The sequence below is a fragment of the Artemia sp. Qi Xiang Cuo genome, chromosome 20 (assembly GCF_049724085.1).
Source record: "Artemia sp. Qi Xiang Cuo chromosome 20, ASM4972408v1, whole genome shotgun sequence".
Classification (NCBI taxonomy): Eukaryota; Metazoa; Arthropoda; class Branchiopoda; order Anostraca; family Artemiidae; genus Artemia; species Artemia sp. Qi Xiang Cuo.
In genome coordinates, this window is record NC_142813.1 from 22,010,971 (window position 1) to 22,027,762 (window position 16,792).

A 16,792-nucleotide genomic window follows, 5' to 3' on the forward strand; every position below is an offset into this window, starting at 1 on the left:
CCTTACCTGTTTGGAAACCGCCCTCCTTTCCAGCTCTAATCCTTTCCCATGATTCCGCTGACTACCTTCTTCACAACTTTCTAAAATATATCTTACTTGGCTAGCCCAAGGGCCTTTTCTCCTGTCACTCAAGCACTTTTGGCATCCTGCCTTTAATAGCCTATAACCTTGTTACTAGTTTCTTCCAATAACTAACCATGCTAACCAATCGATTTACTCTTACACAAGTTAGCCTCAAACCACCCCTAAAAACTAATCCATTAAACCTATCGCTTAGACCCAAAAATTTATTATATAAATATAATTGAATCCTTTCTAACTTATTCCTATTTTGGAATTTCCAAATTTCACAACCATAACTAAACACTGGTCTTAACTTATTGAAAATCTTCTTCATTAACTCAATGTTGCTTAGGCTTATATTTCTTAAACCACTTCTCAATATAGTCCACATAGCCTTTAGTCCTATATTCTCCACTAGATCAATATGGCTACCCCATCTACAATTTGATTAAACCCTGCACCCTAGGTATGAAAATTCACCTAATGTTTTCGATTCATTCACAATAAAGTTTTCTAAATTCCATCTTATTCCTAAATACTACTACAATTGACTTACCAGTATTTAATCTTAGCTTCTTCATTCTTAATACTACAGATGCAAGTCTAAAAGTCTGCAATTCACTACTACCGTACTTTTTGTTACCAATACAATATCATCAGCAAAATGAAGGGCAAACAAAGATTTATCTGATAATTCCACAACAGGTGCTGCCTTATTACTAAAGTTATACTCTATGGCATTAACAAGCAAAGAAAATAGCCTAAGTGACAAACTGCATCCATCCTTAAAACTTCTATTTGAATTTCCAGTTCCAGTTCCAAAATTTGTATAAGGGTATATGGACTACCATTTAGACATTTCCCCCCTATTTATTACTCTAGAAAACTGTTTTCGAACTCGAACTACTTTCCAACTACGCTATACATTGCTACTAAAATCTTAACAAACTTCTATGTGAATCCTAATTGTAACATACTATTTATAAGTAACTCCCTTACTACTTCCTCAAAAGCTCCTTTCAGGTCCAGAACAGTTGCATACAGCCTTTGTTTTCTCCCTCTAGCATATTTTCTTACCAACACACTTAAAACAAAGAGCTGATCTATTGCATTATAATCTTTCCGAAAACCCGCCTGAATATCAATCATTTTCTTCTGTGACTAACCATTTATTTAATCGATAAATGGCTATCATCTTTGGCATTTTTTTTTAGAAAATGGTGTAGGTATAAATATAACTTAACTATCTTTTAGCCCTTAGCTTGGCTCTTTTGGAGCTTATGGCAGCTGTTTTTTTTTCAATACTTTAGCACTATCTCCTATGTGTAAGTATACCTTTTACTGAAGCATAAAATTTTAGATTAGTAACTTATGTGAAAAACAAGCAACGATGGAAATAAAAAAGATAGACTCAGCCTACTTGAGAACATCCACTACCGGCATTCAATTCTAGCTGTGACCATTCATCTTCCTTTCTATTCACTGCTTTGTCCAATTCTTTTCCTTCTTCCTCTAGATTTTCTAACGTTACTTCTGAAAGTACAAATTTAATTATAAAGAATATCACAAGCATCCAGAATCAAAATGCAGTAAGTCCATAATTTTGTTTCTTTGTGGGCAAAATTTTAAGGACCGTATTAAAGTAAGAAAGATTTGCGTAAATACATCCAATGAGTCAAAAATGTATTTTTCTCTTATATTTCCTTCCCAGAGAAATTAAAAAAGTCAGAATTGCACTGGATACTTAAAAATGGAAGCTGAACACGATTTTTTTATATATTTTGGACAGCAAATAAATCACCAATTAGAAATCTTTCTGAATTTGGACTAATACAACAAGATTCTACTTATACAGGTTTCTGACTATTGCATGAACTCTGTAAAAAAAAAAACAAAAAAAAAACAAATTTTGACATAATTTTGACAAGAGTCTATATTTCATTTACTTAAAGGTTTAAAAATGTAATTCAAATGATTCAAGTAGGATTTTCAGCCATATTAACAGCTGTCCTGGAGTGGCACAGTGGGTTTGACCTTAGCTTGGTAATACAAGACCCCGAGATCGAACCTGGCAGTAGCAACACAGTACAGGACCGACATGGGGACCTTAGTAGTCAAGAAGCGTTGTTAAGCCGATTTAATTCTAATTTTTGCTTTTATACCACAAAGTTCATGCAAGTTTGCAAAAGGTTAGGGCCGTTCGAAAAAGGATGGGTTAGATGTAGATACTTTAAAAGATCTTCCCTTGGCACAATTTAAGCCTTGGACCCACTTGTGAAAGTTTTATTCACCAGGCTGAGTAACATTTTTTTTTTTTAATTGGATAGCCTAGTAGAAGATGAACACACAATCCAATGTATCTTTTTGTGTTCTTTCATATATACCGATTTCTTCTTTTGCAAATTCCCATTTTAGCCCTTAACATCTACTACTACTACAACTAAAAAAAGTCACAGTAGCACCAACCTCTCTGAGGCCAACACAGCTACACACAAGCTCCTCCTCCACCCCTATCTATTCAAATCTTATTACACCCCTCCCCTCCCAAGAAATTTCAATTTCCACTAAGTCCTCACCTACAACCTACTCCAACCCCATTTGGGGATGACCCTCAACATGCCCAAAAAGCTTTTACCTTTGTCTGTCCTTAATACATTACAAATAAATCCTTATGGCAAACTTGGGTAGAAATAGCATATTTTGATTTAGTCCAAATAGCCTTAGTATTAGTAGTACTAGTAGCAGTAATAGCTTTATTAGTAGTAGTATGAACATAGTGCATTTTTTTTAGTTCAACGTCCCCAGAAAGTTTCAACTTAATGCTCTAAGCTGTTTATGATATATTGGTGATACACCCTTGTGAGTTCCTGCCTAAACATGGTATGTTTTGATTCAATTCAACTTCTCCTGGAATATTCCCTGAAATTTTCCTCTTCATACCCTTAGCCTTAATAGTAGTAACAGTAGAAGTAGTAGTACCAACATGCATGTAGTACCCTCTGGTTGGGCCTCAAGATACACTGAAAGATTCAACTTAATACTAACCCATTCCTGGTATAAAGCTGTTACAGCCATTTTGATAACCTGCATTGACATAGCATTTTTAATTTAGTTCAACACCCTCTCAAAGTTTGACCTTAATACCCTTAGCTTCAGCAGTAATGGTAGTAGTGGTAACAGTCATAGTAGTAATAATACCAGTTGCAGTAGAAGTAGTATGCACATAGTGCCTTTTGGTTAGTTTAACATCCCCCTTAACATGTCCTGAAAGTTCCAACCTAATACCCTAAGATATTCCTGGGATATTGCTGATATACCCTTTTGACAACCTGCATGCACATAACTAGGTTTTGAATTAGTTCAACATCCCCCTACACACTCCCTGAAAGTTTTACCTTAATACCCTTAGCCTCAATGGTAGCAGTAGTAGCAAAAGTGATAGCATGCACATAGATCCTTTGATAGTGAGGAGGTAACATCCTCCTCAGCTTGCCCTGAAAGTTCCAACTTATTACTCTAAGCTGCTCCTAAGATATTTTTGATAGGCCCTTTTAACAATCTACATTTACATAGCATGGTTTTGTTTAGTTCAAACATCCCCCTAAATATTCCCTGGCATTTTTAGCTTAATACCCTTAGCCTCAGTAGTAGTAGCTTTAGAATTCACATAGTGCCTTTTGTTTGTTTAACATTCCCCCTCAACATGGCCTGAAAGTTTCAACTTAACACTAAGCATTTCTGTTATTTTGACATCCCCTTAAAGTGTTAATTTAATACTCTAAGCTGTTCCTGAGATATTGCTGATGATTGCTTTTGACAACTCACATACACATACTATGTTTTAATTTAGTTTAACATCCCCCTCAAGATTTTCATAAAATTAATATTCTTAATGCCCTTACTTAAGTAGAAGTAATCGATTAGCTATAGAAACATTAGTAAAGACACACACACACACAGCGCCTTTTCATCAGTTCAACACCCCCTCAACATATCCTAAAAGTCTCAACTTAATATTATGTGTTGTTTTTAAAATATTGCTGATACACCCAATTAACAACCTACATGCCCATAGTGTGTTTTGATTTTATTCATCAGTCGCCAAAATATTCCCTGAAATTTCTTAATACCCTTAGCCTTAGTAGCAGTCACAGTAGAATTAACAGTTGTAGTAGCTGTAGCAGCATGCACACATTTTGGTCAATTGATCATTATCAAAGTTTATCCCCTGAAAGTTTCAACTTAATGTCCTAAGCCATTCCAGAGATTTGCTCTTTTTACAACCTGCATGCACAACGTGGGTTTGGATTTAGTTCAACAATCCCTCAATATTCCCTAAAAGCTTCACCTTGATACCTTGAGACCTTTTTGACACCAAGAGTAAAACATACCAATTTACCCTAATAACAAAAGTTATATATAAACAACAGACAAATTGCACAGCTTATAGCCCCTGCCCTAAGTGCTGTGGGGAGGGATGAGGGCTTTGTCTCCCCAGAAGCGTAGTTATTAGATCTTTTAACTATGCTGAACAAAATGGCTATCTCAAATTGTTATCAGATGTCCTTGGGGAAATAAGAGGTTGCTAGTCCTAAAATCAATTTTGACTCTTAAAAAGGGCAATTTTAATTTTCAATTGAACAACCCCTTCACAGTTTTTATGACAACTCCTTCCATAAAACTAAAAAATCTATAGTTTAGTGGAATTTAGTTATAAACAAGCGAATTAACATTGTATTGAGCATTCTGGATTTGAGTGAATTAACATTATTCTGGATTTGAGCACTGCTAATATTGTGATACAGCAAGCAAACTGAAACATATTAGCCCAGTAAAGGGTATGGACAAGTGTGAAGCATGTGAAGATAATCTGAATGTAAGCTCTAATGCTATGAATTGTGATGCATGTGAGCAATGGCTGTCTGCAGATTTCCTTGATCTTTCAGAACCCGAATATGGCCTATCATATTAACAAAGATGACTCACTGAATGGGCTGTGAGTGGAAATGGCTCATGGGCAAGGGCAACCAAAAGAGTAGTGTAGATGCTTCTGAAACAGCGAAAACTGTAGGCAGTAGCATATAGAACTCACTGAGTGGTCCGGACAACACAATTAAGACCCTGGATTCAAAATCAAAGAATCAGTTAAGGACTCTTTTTCCAGTTTAAAAGCTGAACTAAAAGCTGAAATTGCCACTAAATTTACAAGCCTCAAAGAAAGAGCCTACTCTCTGGAGAGGCCCTTAGGTCCTGCCACAGACAAGTAAGTGCTGAAAGACCAAGTTACAGCTGAGGCAACTGCCCTAGGGGAAGCCCTTAGTAAATTATTTGAAAGCCTGGTAAAGACTCTCAGCTTTGAAGACCATGATAGACAGAAAAGAAGATTAAATATAGTGGTCTTTAGAATTTCTACCCAACCTGATGATGCACAGATTGTCCATGAATACCTAGCTAACAATTACACGGTACCTAGTGTTTGTATCCCAAATGCCCACTGTCTAAGGAATCCAATTGCTTCTGAAATCCCAAACTCTCTATCACCACCACCAATTATGCTATCTATTCCCAACTTCAAGACCAAGAGATTGATTATCCAGAAACCATTTAAGACAAAAGGGAAAGTAGAATTCAGAAATAATGTATCAAAAACCAGACGTGTAAAAAGACAGAAATTATATGAAGAACTGTACAGAAGATGGACAGGTGGTGAAATTAATTTAACAATTAAAGGCAACAATATTGTCAAAAAAAACTCTCAACAGCCTGCAGCCTCTCTGGGGCTGCAGGTGATGGAGATCTTGAGGAAATTGCTGCTAGCCAAAACAATGTAAACAGTACAATTTACAGAGATTATTGTGTAAACATGTCAAATACAAGCCCTATATTAACAACAGATGATGATGAGTAATTTGCCAGTGCCTTTTCCAGTGTTTGTAGCAGAAAATATTCAAATATGAAGAACAAAATAGTTCTTCTTTCCAATCTTGTCAGTCAGAGCTAAGTTGTATTAATGATGCCCAAATTGAACATAAATTCGGACTGATAGTGCTCTACAATAATGTAGATTGCATCACCACCAAAATAGACAAAATTAAGGCTGCAAAAGGGTTCAGCTGCAACAAGATGCACAAGAAAAGTGACAAGAGTGGCTTTTCAATCGAGAGAAAGTGACTATTCAAAGGCATTCAGAACAGACGCACATGGACTGCACAGGTCCTAGTCACTTCTTTTTTTTATATGTTGTGCCTCCAGGAGAGTCCTCCAGTTTGGCTTTGGATGAGGAGGATAAAATCTTAATATTTCATTTACTTGTTTTTGCGTTTTATCATTCTTTATAAGAACCCAACAGAAAATTAACAAAAATATTGTACTACTGCAGTACAACCTCACACAGCATGGTTACCTAATCAAGAGCAAATCCCAGCCCAATAATAACCAAAAGTAAAAATATGCTTAAAGAAACTATTTTCCTGCATAAAATCCAATATTATTCAGAATCTTATTCAACATTGGCAACTGTTAGCCAAATCCAACAAAACAGTGTTTAGAAATTACAAAATTAAGCTTTCAAGATTTTAAGAAAATCCCTCAAAAATGGGTCCAATTCAAAAATAGCAGCCTACAATTGATTATCTATGACTAAAAACCTGGAAAACCGGGTTTGTAGCCCCCCCCCCATATCTCAAAAGTCACCTTTGAAATAAGAATACAATTTATTTTACAATATAAAAAAATTCTCTTTGTCCATAAAACTCTTTCTTAAAAGCTAGTTTTCCCATTTTCAGCAACTGAACACTGACGGATCTGGAGGACATAATTACGGGGGGGGGGGGGGAGGATGGCATAATATTGAAAGTTATCGAGAAGATAGTGTATCTTTTGTCCATTTTACGACTGAAGAACTTTGGGGGCAATAAAAAGTTTAAAAATATATTTGTATTTGTTTTATGTCGCGAAGTGTATTTTTCCCTATTTTTACTTCTTCGATGCAAATTTCAGAAAAGCAAATAATCTTAAAAAACAAAATGGACATTTTAGTATGCTGCAAAGAGAGAGCTTTCTGAGCTTGTCATAAAGGGTTGTCATTTTCTTCTTTATACTCTCTTTTTGGGTGGTCCAGACTTACAGAATTCTTTCACAATTTGGCAGAAAGCCCTTGCCCTCCATCTAAGCGAGGGCATTACGCTCTGGGCAGCTTAATTGGGGCCAGGGAAGACAAATTTGCAGCTAATTTGGACCCATATAATTTTACCTTACAGTTTTACCATATGATTTTAGGACCCATATAATTTTATTAACTTGCTTTGATGACGTTTTTACATTGATTTCAGTTCATTGAATATATTAAATCAAATGGAGGAAAAAAGAATAGGACTCATGATTTGGCAAAGTGGGGACATTTCAACAAAAAAACTGATGGTGCACAACTGAGAATCTATAAGTTTAGATTTAACTATTAGGGTTTGTTGTGATTGATTTGAAGGATGCAAGGCCTAACAGGAAGGAGATGGATCACCCCTACCCCCCATATCCGCCAGTCAAACTGATAAAGGTTAAGGGCACAAAAAAAAGGTTGTGAAGAAAAATAAATGCACAAGTTTTGCAACATTAATCTGTAAATACTTAAGATGTGCTTTGGAATTTCAAATTGTTTCTTTTTTTTTCATATTCCTGTGTCATATTATCATTACTAATTTCCAATAGGTAAAAGCCTGTTGTCCATTATGCATTTACAGTACCTTTCTAGCACATTAAAATAAATACTAGCTAAATCGAATTTTGAAGCAACCAAAAAAAGTGACTTTAGTGACAAATTCAAAGAAAGAAGTGACATGCTAAAATAAAAGTCAGAAAAAGTGATTTTAGTGACTGCAGCCAACCCCTGCTGTAATGTCAACTAGGCCTGAAGTAAGTGTTTTCTTTTACTGAAGTTAGACCAAAGAACACTTTGGTGTCACTTACTGATGCACAAAGTCAGACCCTTAGATTTATAATATGGTAGTTTCAAACATTGCAAATCCTGAATGAAGATGAATTCTATTGTATATCTCATCAACCCTGAAGATAGGAACTCTTGAACTTGATTCTCAGTATGAGGCATGGGTAGAGCAGATATGGATGAAGATTGAGCAAAAGGGTCATCCTTTAATTATACAACGTATTTATAGAAGCCTAAGCTTCCCCTGTCATAAAAGTTTCACCTTGTAATTGCAAATGCTATAAATTCAGTGATGATTTATCCTTCCCATAATGTATTAATTGTTGGAAACTTTAACCTGCCCCAAATCTCATGGGTTGATAGCTATGCTGCTACAGGTAATAATGATGACCAGACCGACTCACTCTTTAGCTGCCTACATGAGCATTCATTATATCAGGCTATTAATTTCCCAACTAGGTACCAAGGGCGCCAGAACCCAACTCTCCTGGATCTCTTGTTTGTTAAAGATGAAGAAGCAATCCAAAGTGTAGACCAGAGCCACCTTTTGGGGCAAGTGACCACATAACCAATACTTGCTGACCAAAGTTGTGCCCACAGACAGACAATTTTAGAAAACATGTATTTACAAATAACAACAAGGTCAGGCAAGATTTAACTAACCAAAATTGGTCCTTTGTTGAAAAAAAATATAGAGGAAGCTTGGCTTGATATGAAAAGGGTGCTTATACAGACAGCTGCAAAATATACAACAACCACATGGAGATAAAGACCAAGAATGCTCCCTTACATCACATGAGAAAACAGACCAGTAATCCAAAAGAAAAAAGAAACTCTGGAGAAGGTACAAGGATGTTCCAACACAGGTAAATTATTATAATTTTAAACTGATGCAAAATAAAGTCTGGCACCTTACAAGAGAACTAACAAGCAAGTATGAGGAGTCATTAGCATCAACATCAAAAAGCAATGCAAAGAAGTTTTGCAAATATGCCTCAATTTAAAAGCCTGGTAGACATTCAGTAAAAGAATTCTCAGTTAAAAAGAATAGTGTAAGCAATCCTGGAGATATAGCTAAAGTCGTGAAAAAGCAGTTCAAGTCAGTTTTCACACCTCCAGATAATGGTCCCTTGCCCAAAATGCTGTATTAAAATACTGAACAACCTATGCAAATTATCACATCAAAAGATTGAATCCAAATAAGTCTGTTGGCCCTGGTGGAGTTCATCCCTATACCTTAAAAGAGGCCCATTTGGAGCTTGCCCCTTCCTTGACCAAACTGTTCCAAAAGTCTCTAGATACCAAAGTAGTTCCTCAAGATTGGCAAAGTCCAAATATTACACCTGTCCACAAGGGTGGAAGTAGTAATAATGTCACTAATTACCAATCCATTAGGATTATCTCAACAGCTGGTAAAATTATTGAAGGAATTGTGGATACCACAATTACAAACATTTATTTGACAACAAACTGATCACAGATAGCCAACATTAATTCCGATCTGGGTGCTCAGTTGCAACAAATCTTATAAATGCTTATGACTATATCACTAAGTTGCTAGATCTAAACACTCCAGTTAACATGATTCTGTTAGATTTTGCCAAAGCATTCAATAAAGTCTATCATCACTGGCCAAAGATAAAACTAACAGCTACTGGTATCCATCTGGAGGTTGTGGAATGGGTGGTGCAGTTCTTTTCAGGAAGAAAGCAGAGATTAAAGGTATTTGGAGATAATGGGCAAGAATTCTTCTCAGAAATTGGCAGTGCCATGAATCAGGGAACAATCTTAGGTTTAACACTGTTCAATTTTTTTATAGATGATACTCCAGAAGCTGTAAAAAATAAGATGAACCTTTATGCTGATGACTCAAGGCTTATTGGACCAGCAGAGTCATGAGTTACAAGAACTTCCATACAGGAAGACCTGAACTTGATTTCACTAGGGGCCCATAAGTGGAAACTTGAATTTGAAATTCAGAACTGCAAGTCAATGCACTTTGGGAGAATTAATTAAGGTGGCAGCACCATATGATAGGAAGGGATGGTAAGATAAGATAAGATATTTATTCCAAAAAATGACTATCACAAGCTCCGAAGGACCGAATTTGCATTTCGGGGTCATAAAAAAAAAAAAAAAAATAGAAATAGCACAACAACTAAAAAACTGGCTAAACAATGCCAAAAACAACAATATCAGAAAGGCAAAGCCATTCATTAGTCTAAAAAACAAAAAGTATCAAAAGTAAGAAAGTTAAAAAGGCACAAATTAACACAAAACCAAAAAAAAATTGAGATAAAAATAGTGTTAAAAAGGTTTAAAAGAGAGTATATAAAAAGGGGAGGGAACGGAAGAGCCAAACGTACACCAGCATGGGTATCACCAGTACAAAAAAAAATAAAAAAATAGTGGTTTATTTGATCAGTAATAAAGGGGAAAAAGGTTTTTTCATATCTGGAGGTTAAACGACAGATGGGAGACAAGATAGGGATGGGTTCAGAAACAGTACATGGCAGGCGGTGTCTGGATGGGGAGTGTCTTTTGGGGAAAATGTTTTCCATGCGAGGGTTTATTATTGCATTTTTTGCAAAACGGAGGCACAGCGTTCCTCTCCTGTGCTCAAGAGTTTCCAGCATGGCCTTTTTTTAAGAAGTGAATATGGTACCAAAGTTTCTTTAAAAATTATTCTAAGGGCTCTTTTTAGAATGGATTCAATTTTTTCTGATTCATCACGGGAGAAGCCAAACTGGACAAGCATATTCAAGATGCGGGCGGACAAAGGAAGTATAGATCCTTAAAGAATGGGATGGGGGGGTACGTTAAATTTATTCAAGAGCTTAAGGAGAGACATTGACGCATTAGCTCTACAGACAATATCTTTCACATGGATATCCCACTTTAAATTAGAGGAAATTGTAACCCCAAGTAATTTAAAGGAAGACACAGAAATATTTGGGGGGATAGGGTCAAGGAAGGCAGGAATAGATTTCAAGAAATTTATCGTCATTATATTTGATTTAGGGGAATTTACTCTCATATTTAGGTTCTTAGCTTCATCCGAAATATGGGATAGAATTTCAAGGGGATCACTTTTAATATTCCTGTGACATACTTTGAGGATTGACAAGTCATCCACGTATTTCCACCTTTGGGTCAAGACTATAGATTGACTCTTTGGCAGAGGGAAGAGATTTGGGAATCGCTGTTGATAATTACCTTAAATTGTAGCTAGGAGCAATCTAAGAATTTCTCCTTGTAGAGCTCCAGAATGATGATTAATTGTATGCAAGTATCACTGATGACCAGGTGCTGCTCCATCTTTGATAGCATCCCAATTGAATTTACACTCTTTGGAGGACCACTCAGCATCTAGCCTTCATTTAAAAACATCAACAGATTTAGCAGTAACAGTTTCATTAGATAATTTGTTCCAATTGTTGACAATAAGTGTTGAAAAGAATTGAGTACAGACTCTAGATGTTGTAGACTGCTTGCCAAGTTTTAGTTGATGACCTCTAGTTCTTGAATTGGTGCTAACAGAAGGGAATAATGCTGGGAGAATATTAGCCCTCAATAACTTGAAGGCTAAAATGGCATCCCCTCTATTTCTGCTGTATACAAGTGTAGGGAGATTCAACTTTGATAGTCTTACAGGATAGGAAAGCTCTTCATAAGGAATAAGGAACTAAATTGAACAAACATGCACAAACAGCACTTGCCAAAGCATCCTGGACCCTTGGCAAGCATGCTGTACACAACAGATCACCCAAAGTTATGACCAAACTGTACAAGGATCTTGTGCAACCATTGCTAGAATTTGGGATGAGTGTTGCACCACCCCTAAATAAGGGTGACCAGCATAAAATAGAATATGTCCTAAGGACAGGCAACAAAAGCTGTTGATGGATGCAAAAATCCTGACTATCCATCTTGATTGAATAAGCTAAAGCTCCCAAAGCTTGCATACAGGCATTGAAGAGGTGATGTCATAATGACTTATGAGCTTTTGAATGCTGACTCCTATCAAAAGCCATTTCAGTTTGATGAATCCTCCATGACAAGGGGGCATAGTAAGAAGTAGTCTTGAAAGAGGGTAGATACTGGAGTTCACAACCACTACCTCTCCAATAGAGTGATAGCCCATCAGAACAATCTTCCTGATACTGCTGTCATTGCTCTCTTCATTGTCACATTTAAGATTGTTGTTGAGACAAGTTGGTCTGTTAAAGCATGGAAGACAGAGTGGGATGCAATTGAGTCAATGGCACCCCATCATCACTGACCAGCAACTCAACAGGATTTTTTCCTTATTTTGCTGGACAATGCAATTTAAGGTAGTAAAAAATGCCTTTGAGACAAAAAAAAATGATTAATCCACAAATGGAACTCTTGAGAAGGAATCATGTTAAGAAAACAATTCTTATTTCATGATATGCAGAAAATTTGTAGTTAACACATTTTGAAATGCTTCCACTATACTTTACTCTCCCCCTTCCCTGGTGTGCAAATATATAGCCCACATTACATATTTTACATGTGTTTTTCCATTTCTTGATTTTGTCAGTGTTGATACAATTTATAGGTATTAAATTGAAACAAGAGTGACACATGGCAAAATACATAGGAAATATATAATCTGGGCTGTCTATTTGCACTTGGGGGGGGGGGGGAGTATAGCGGAAGCAGCTTAAACATGTGTTAATTATAATTTTTATTCATATTAGTGAAGTAAATATTGGTTTTTTGACATGTTTCCTTCTACAGAACTCAATTGTACATTGGTAAATGCAAAAAAAAAAAAAAAAAATATATGCAACCTAATTCTGCCTTTATTTAAGCCATGCTATTGTACTGCATATGATAGTGATTTATTTATTGGAGCAATGACTCTACAGTGGTACCTTTGTTCTCTATGACTGGGTTCAATGTTATTTAATTCATGGCAAAGGATGGTGAAAGATTGACGGCATGGTTAAATCAAGAAAAATTATTCCTACAGGAGACATCACAGAGCACAACAAGGATGGAAATCCTTAACTTACTCTAAGCTAAGATTTAAGGTTATGCCTACTCTTAAATAAATAAAACACTATAAAATTCTTGGGAGAACTTTAAAATTCAGTAAATTTAGCTAGGATGAAAGTGAACAAATCACTTGATGCATTTTTCATCTGCTCTTTTATAGTTCAACAACTGTTTTTAGAGGAAATTCCTTTTTGAGCTCTAAATGGGGTCTCAAAAGGTAAAACAGTCCATAGTAACCAAATTCTTAAAAATACTGTCTAGTGAGAAAAAATTGCCTTAATGTTGTTTTGAAAACAAAGTTGAAGAAATTTTTCAAAAAGAGCCTAAAACCCCTCAAAATGACATCACCTACAAAACTGATATGATTTTTGAAAGATTTCTAGTTCTTTAAAAAGTTCTCAAAATAGCCTTTTACTATCAAAACTAAGGAAAATAATAATTACCATGCCTGAATCAGCTAAAAATGACAATTTCCTCTCACAAGCCACTTTTCTTTAGAAACATGTTTTTAAAATTTTGGTTGCTATGGGCTGTTTTGAGCCATTTAAGGGATCAATATGTAATTTACCCCAGAAAAATTATTCAATTACAAAAGACTATAATAATGGCATAGAGTGATATATTCACCTTTATCCTAGCTAAATTATGTTATAAACTGCAAATTTACACAACCAAAAATTCCTGTGTTACTTATTTACATAATACCTAAAAGTTCTTTCATTCAGTTTTTTGCACCCCCCTTAGTGTGCAAATATACAGCAAAATTTATGTATTTTGCATGTGTTTTTCTATTTCTTGATTATGCTACTCTTTTGTTCAGATAGACTGAACAGCAAAAAGGCAATGTCCATGAAATCAAGGGATAGGAAATATATAATTTTGGGAATTTATTTGCACATTAGAGGGTAGGGTAAAATGAAGTAGTTTTAGGAAACATATAAGAAAGTTTTTTAGAATCTTTTTAATTTGTTTCCAGATTTTATAGTGTTTTCCTTGGTACAATTCTAGTTTAAATTCTAGCTACTTTTTGTTATCTTGAAATTGGGTTAGGAAAGGAAAATGAAAATTTCAGCAATGAATCCAAAACATAAAATAAACACTCAGATGGTATTGCAAAATCAGTCAATTTGTTGCAGTTCATATTATTGACTTACAAATAAAGTGAACATACCACTGGATGCCTTATTTATGCTCTTTACAAATATAATAATCACCAGTATTGCAACTTCAAGTTTACTAACCAATACCCCTCTAATGTGCAAATATATACCCTGAATTGTAGCCACAAAGCAAAGTTATCAAAACTAGTTAAGTTATTGAAAAGTGGTTAAAAACATATCACTAGTTTATAAATAAGTTGTTCAAGAGCAACATATTCTAAAAATACTTATTTATAACAATTAAAACCTTATTTATTAGGAAACTCAAATAAAAATGCAAATTTCTGTTGAAATTTTGAGAAAACAATATATTACCTTAATTTTCAGTAATATGTTTTTTTTTTCTGTGTTTAGCTGTGAAAATGTAATTCCCTTTAATTGAGTAAAATTTTAAGCTTTTTTTTTTTGAGTAAAATTTTAATTGAGTAAAATATCAATGGTTTTTTTTTTATAAATTTAGGGAAACAGATTTGCAGATCTTTGAAACCTCATAAATTAGGATTGAGCAAAAATGTGAAGCTGAAAACTATTTCTTGTACTTTATTTAAACAGAAGATCTATTTTGCAAGGTTTCACTTTTACAACATAGACTTTTAAAGTTGATCAAAGGTCAGTGTCATCTGGAGGGAGAAAGTGTGGAGATAAGTACTTTAAAACACCTAAAGTAGGCCTAGGCCTACTTTAGTCTGTAGACCCATCCATACAGTTTCATTTTACTAAGCTGTTTCCAACATAGCAAAAAGTAACTAAACTAAAATTCCAACTTTTCCTTTGAAAGTGCCTAACTGGAACCCAATATCTATGGTTTTTTTTCTAAATAAAATTGTCAATGAATTTTCAGTATATATCTGCTCTAAGCAACACCTTGTTAAGTCAATTCAGGCTATACAGATGAGTTGGGGATTAAGTAAAGCTGTATGACCTTTAACATTTTCTTCAACATCAGCCAAAACTTCTTTTGCCAAAGTACTAAGTTGGTTTTTAATAGAAGACAGATTTGTCCCTTTCATCAACCATGCCATTATCCGTTTTTAAATTTTAGCAAATATTGCCGTCTACAGTGCTGTCTACATCTACACTCTTATAAACAGGGCTTCCCCTTCTAGGGATTACCCAGATTACCCTATTTTAGGGAGAAATCACTTCTTTTAGGGATACTTATTTTGAATCTAGGGACAGAGGGAAATCTGGGGAAAAATAAGTATTTTTAGGGAAATCTGGGGTAAAGCAAGGGTTTTTAGGGAAAATTTTATTTTTTCAAACAAAAGGCTGAAAAATTGTCAAAGATTGCGTATGCTCGGTTTTTAAAAAAGCTTATGAAGCAACACTGGCTAAAGATGCTTTAACTGCCGAAATTTCGAAATTGCTGAACCCTGGAATATTATTTAGGTAGCCTAGTATTACTACTACTAACAACTCACCACAGCACCAAGCCGCCTGAGGCCAACACAGCTACGCACGCTCCTCCTCCATCCCAATCTATTCAAAGCCTCCCTTTTTACACCCTCCCATGAAGTTCCCATTTCCTTTAAATCTTTCTTTAAGACGTCCTACCACCCCAAACAAGGACGACCTGCCTTCCATTTAGCCCTTGACGGTTGGCCAAAAATAACAATCTTCGGCAATCTGTCATCCTTCATCCGCACAACGTGCCCTAGCCACCTCAACATTTCTTTCATTATAGCCTTAAAGAGCGGTATTGAACCACATTTTTTGTACAGCCTATTATTTGAAATACGGTCAGTCAGCCGGGTACCCAGAACAATCCTTAAGTAATTTCTCTGAAAAACGTCTAGCAAATCTTCATCCGCTTTTCGGGGCGTCCATGCTTCAGAGCCATTTTTGACCACTGTCATCACTGTAGCTTCTAATACTCTAATCTTGGTTTACAGACTTATCTTCCTTTTCTTCCAAAATTTTTTTAACTGTAAAAAAACACCCTGAGCCTTGGCTATTCTACTTTTAACATCTTCACTGCTCCCACCACCTTTACAAATAATACTACCAAGGTAAATGAAGCTGCCTACCTGATCAATCTTTTCATTAGCCAACGTCACCTTTTTATCTTCACTTATTCCTAGCCTTAGTGACTTAGTCTTCTTAACATTAATTTTCCAACTTATTCTAGCACCCTGAACTCGCAAAACCTCCAAAACTTCATTCATTTTGCTCACACTTTCATCTAGGGGGCTTAAATCATCAGCCTAATCTAAGTCCAGGAGAATTCTTCCTCCACATTTGATTCCGTGGTCTCCCATTGCCTTTCCTGTGCTCCTTAAGACAAAGTCCATCAAAATAATCCATATAAAAGGGGATAGAACACAGCCCTGCTTAACTCCTGATTTAATAAAAAACCAACCCCTAACCTCATTTCCTACTTTAACTGCAGCAGTTTTATTCTCGTGCATAGCACTAATCACTTTAAAGTATTTGTCTGGTATACCATACAAGGATAAAATCTTTACTAAAGCTCTTCTATCAAAAGAATCGAACGCTTGCTCATAATCTATAAAACTGAGAACCAAAGGTGTTTGAAAACTCAGGCACTTCTCAATTATTAGCCTAAGAGTAAAAATTTGGTCGACATATGCTCTACCCTTTCTAA

At 35.5% G+C, this 16,792-nt stretch overlaps 1 protein-coding gene across 2 annotated transcripts in view; it reads right to left on the reverse strand.

Annotated features, from left to right (window-relative positions):
- LOC148940003 (uncharacterized) overlaps positions 1–15,419 on the reverse strand; it is a 139,826-nt gene extending 124,407 nt beyond the window's left edge. Inside the window, exons 1-2 of one of the 2 annotated variants that reach the window (XM_089106266.1) lie at positions 15,110–15,419; positions 1,484–1,596 (exon numbers count right to left, since the gene is read on the reverse strand). In XM_089106266.1, coding sequence (XP_088962392.1) covers positions 1,484–1,596; positions 15,110–15,209 — 213 coding nt within the window. In that variant the 5' untranslated portion in view covers positions 15,210–15,419. The remainder of the gene's footprint in view (positions 1–1,483; positions 1,597–15,109) is intronic. The other variant, XM_089106265.1, reaches the window with a different exon arrangement.
- Positions 15,420–16,792: the final 1,373 nt, after the last annotated feature.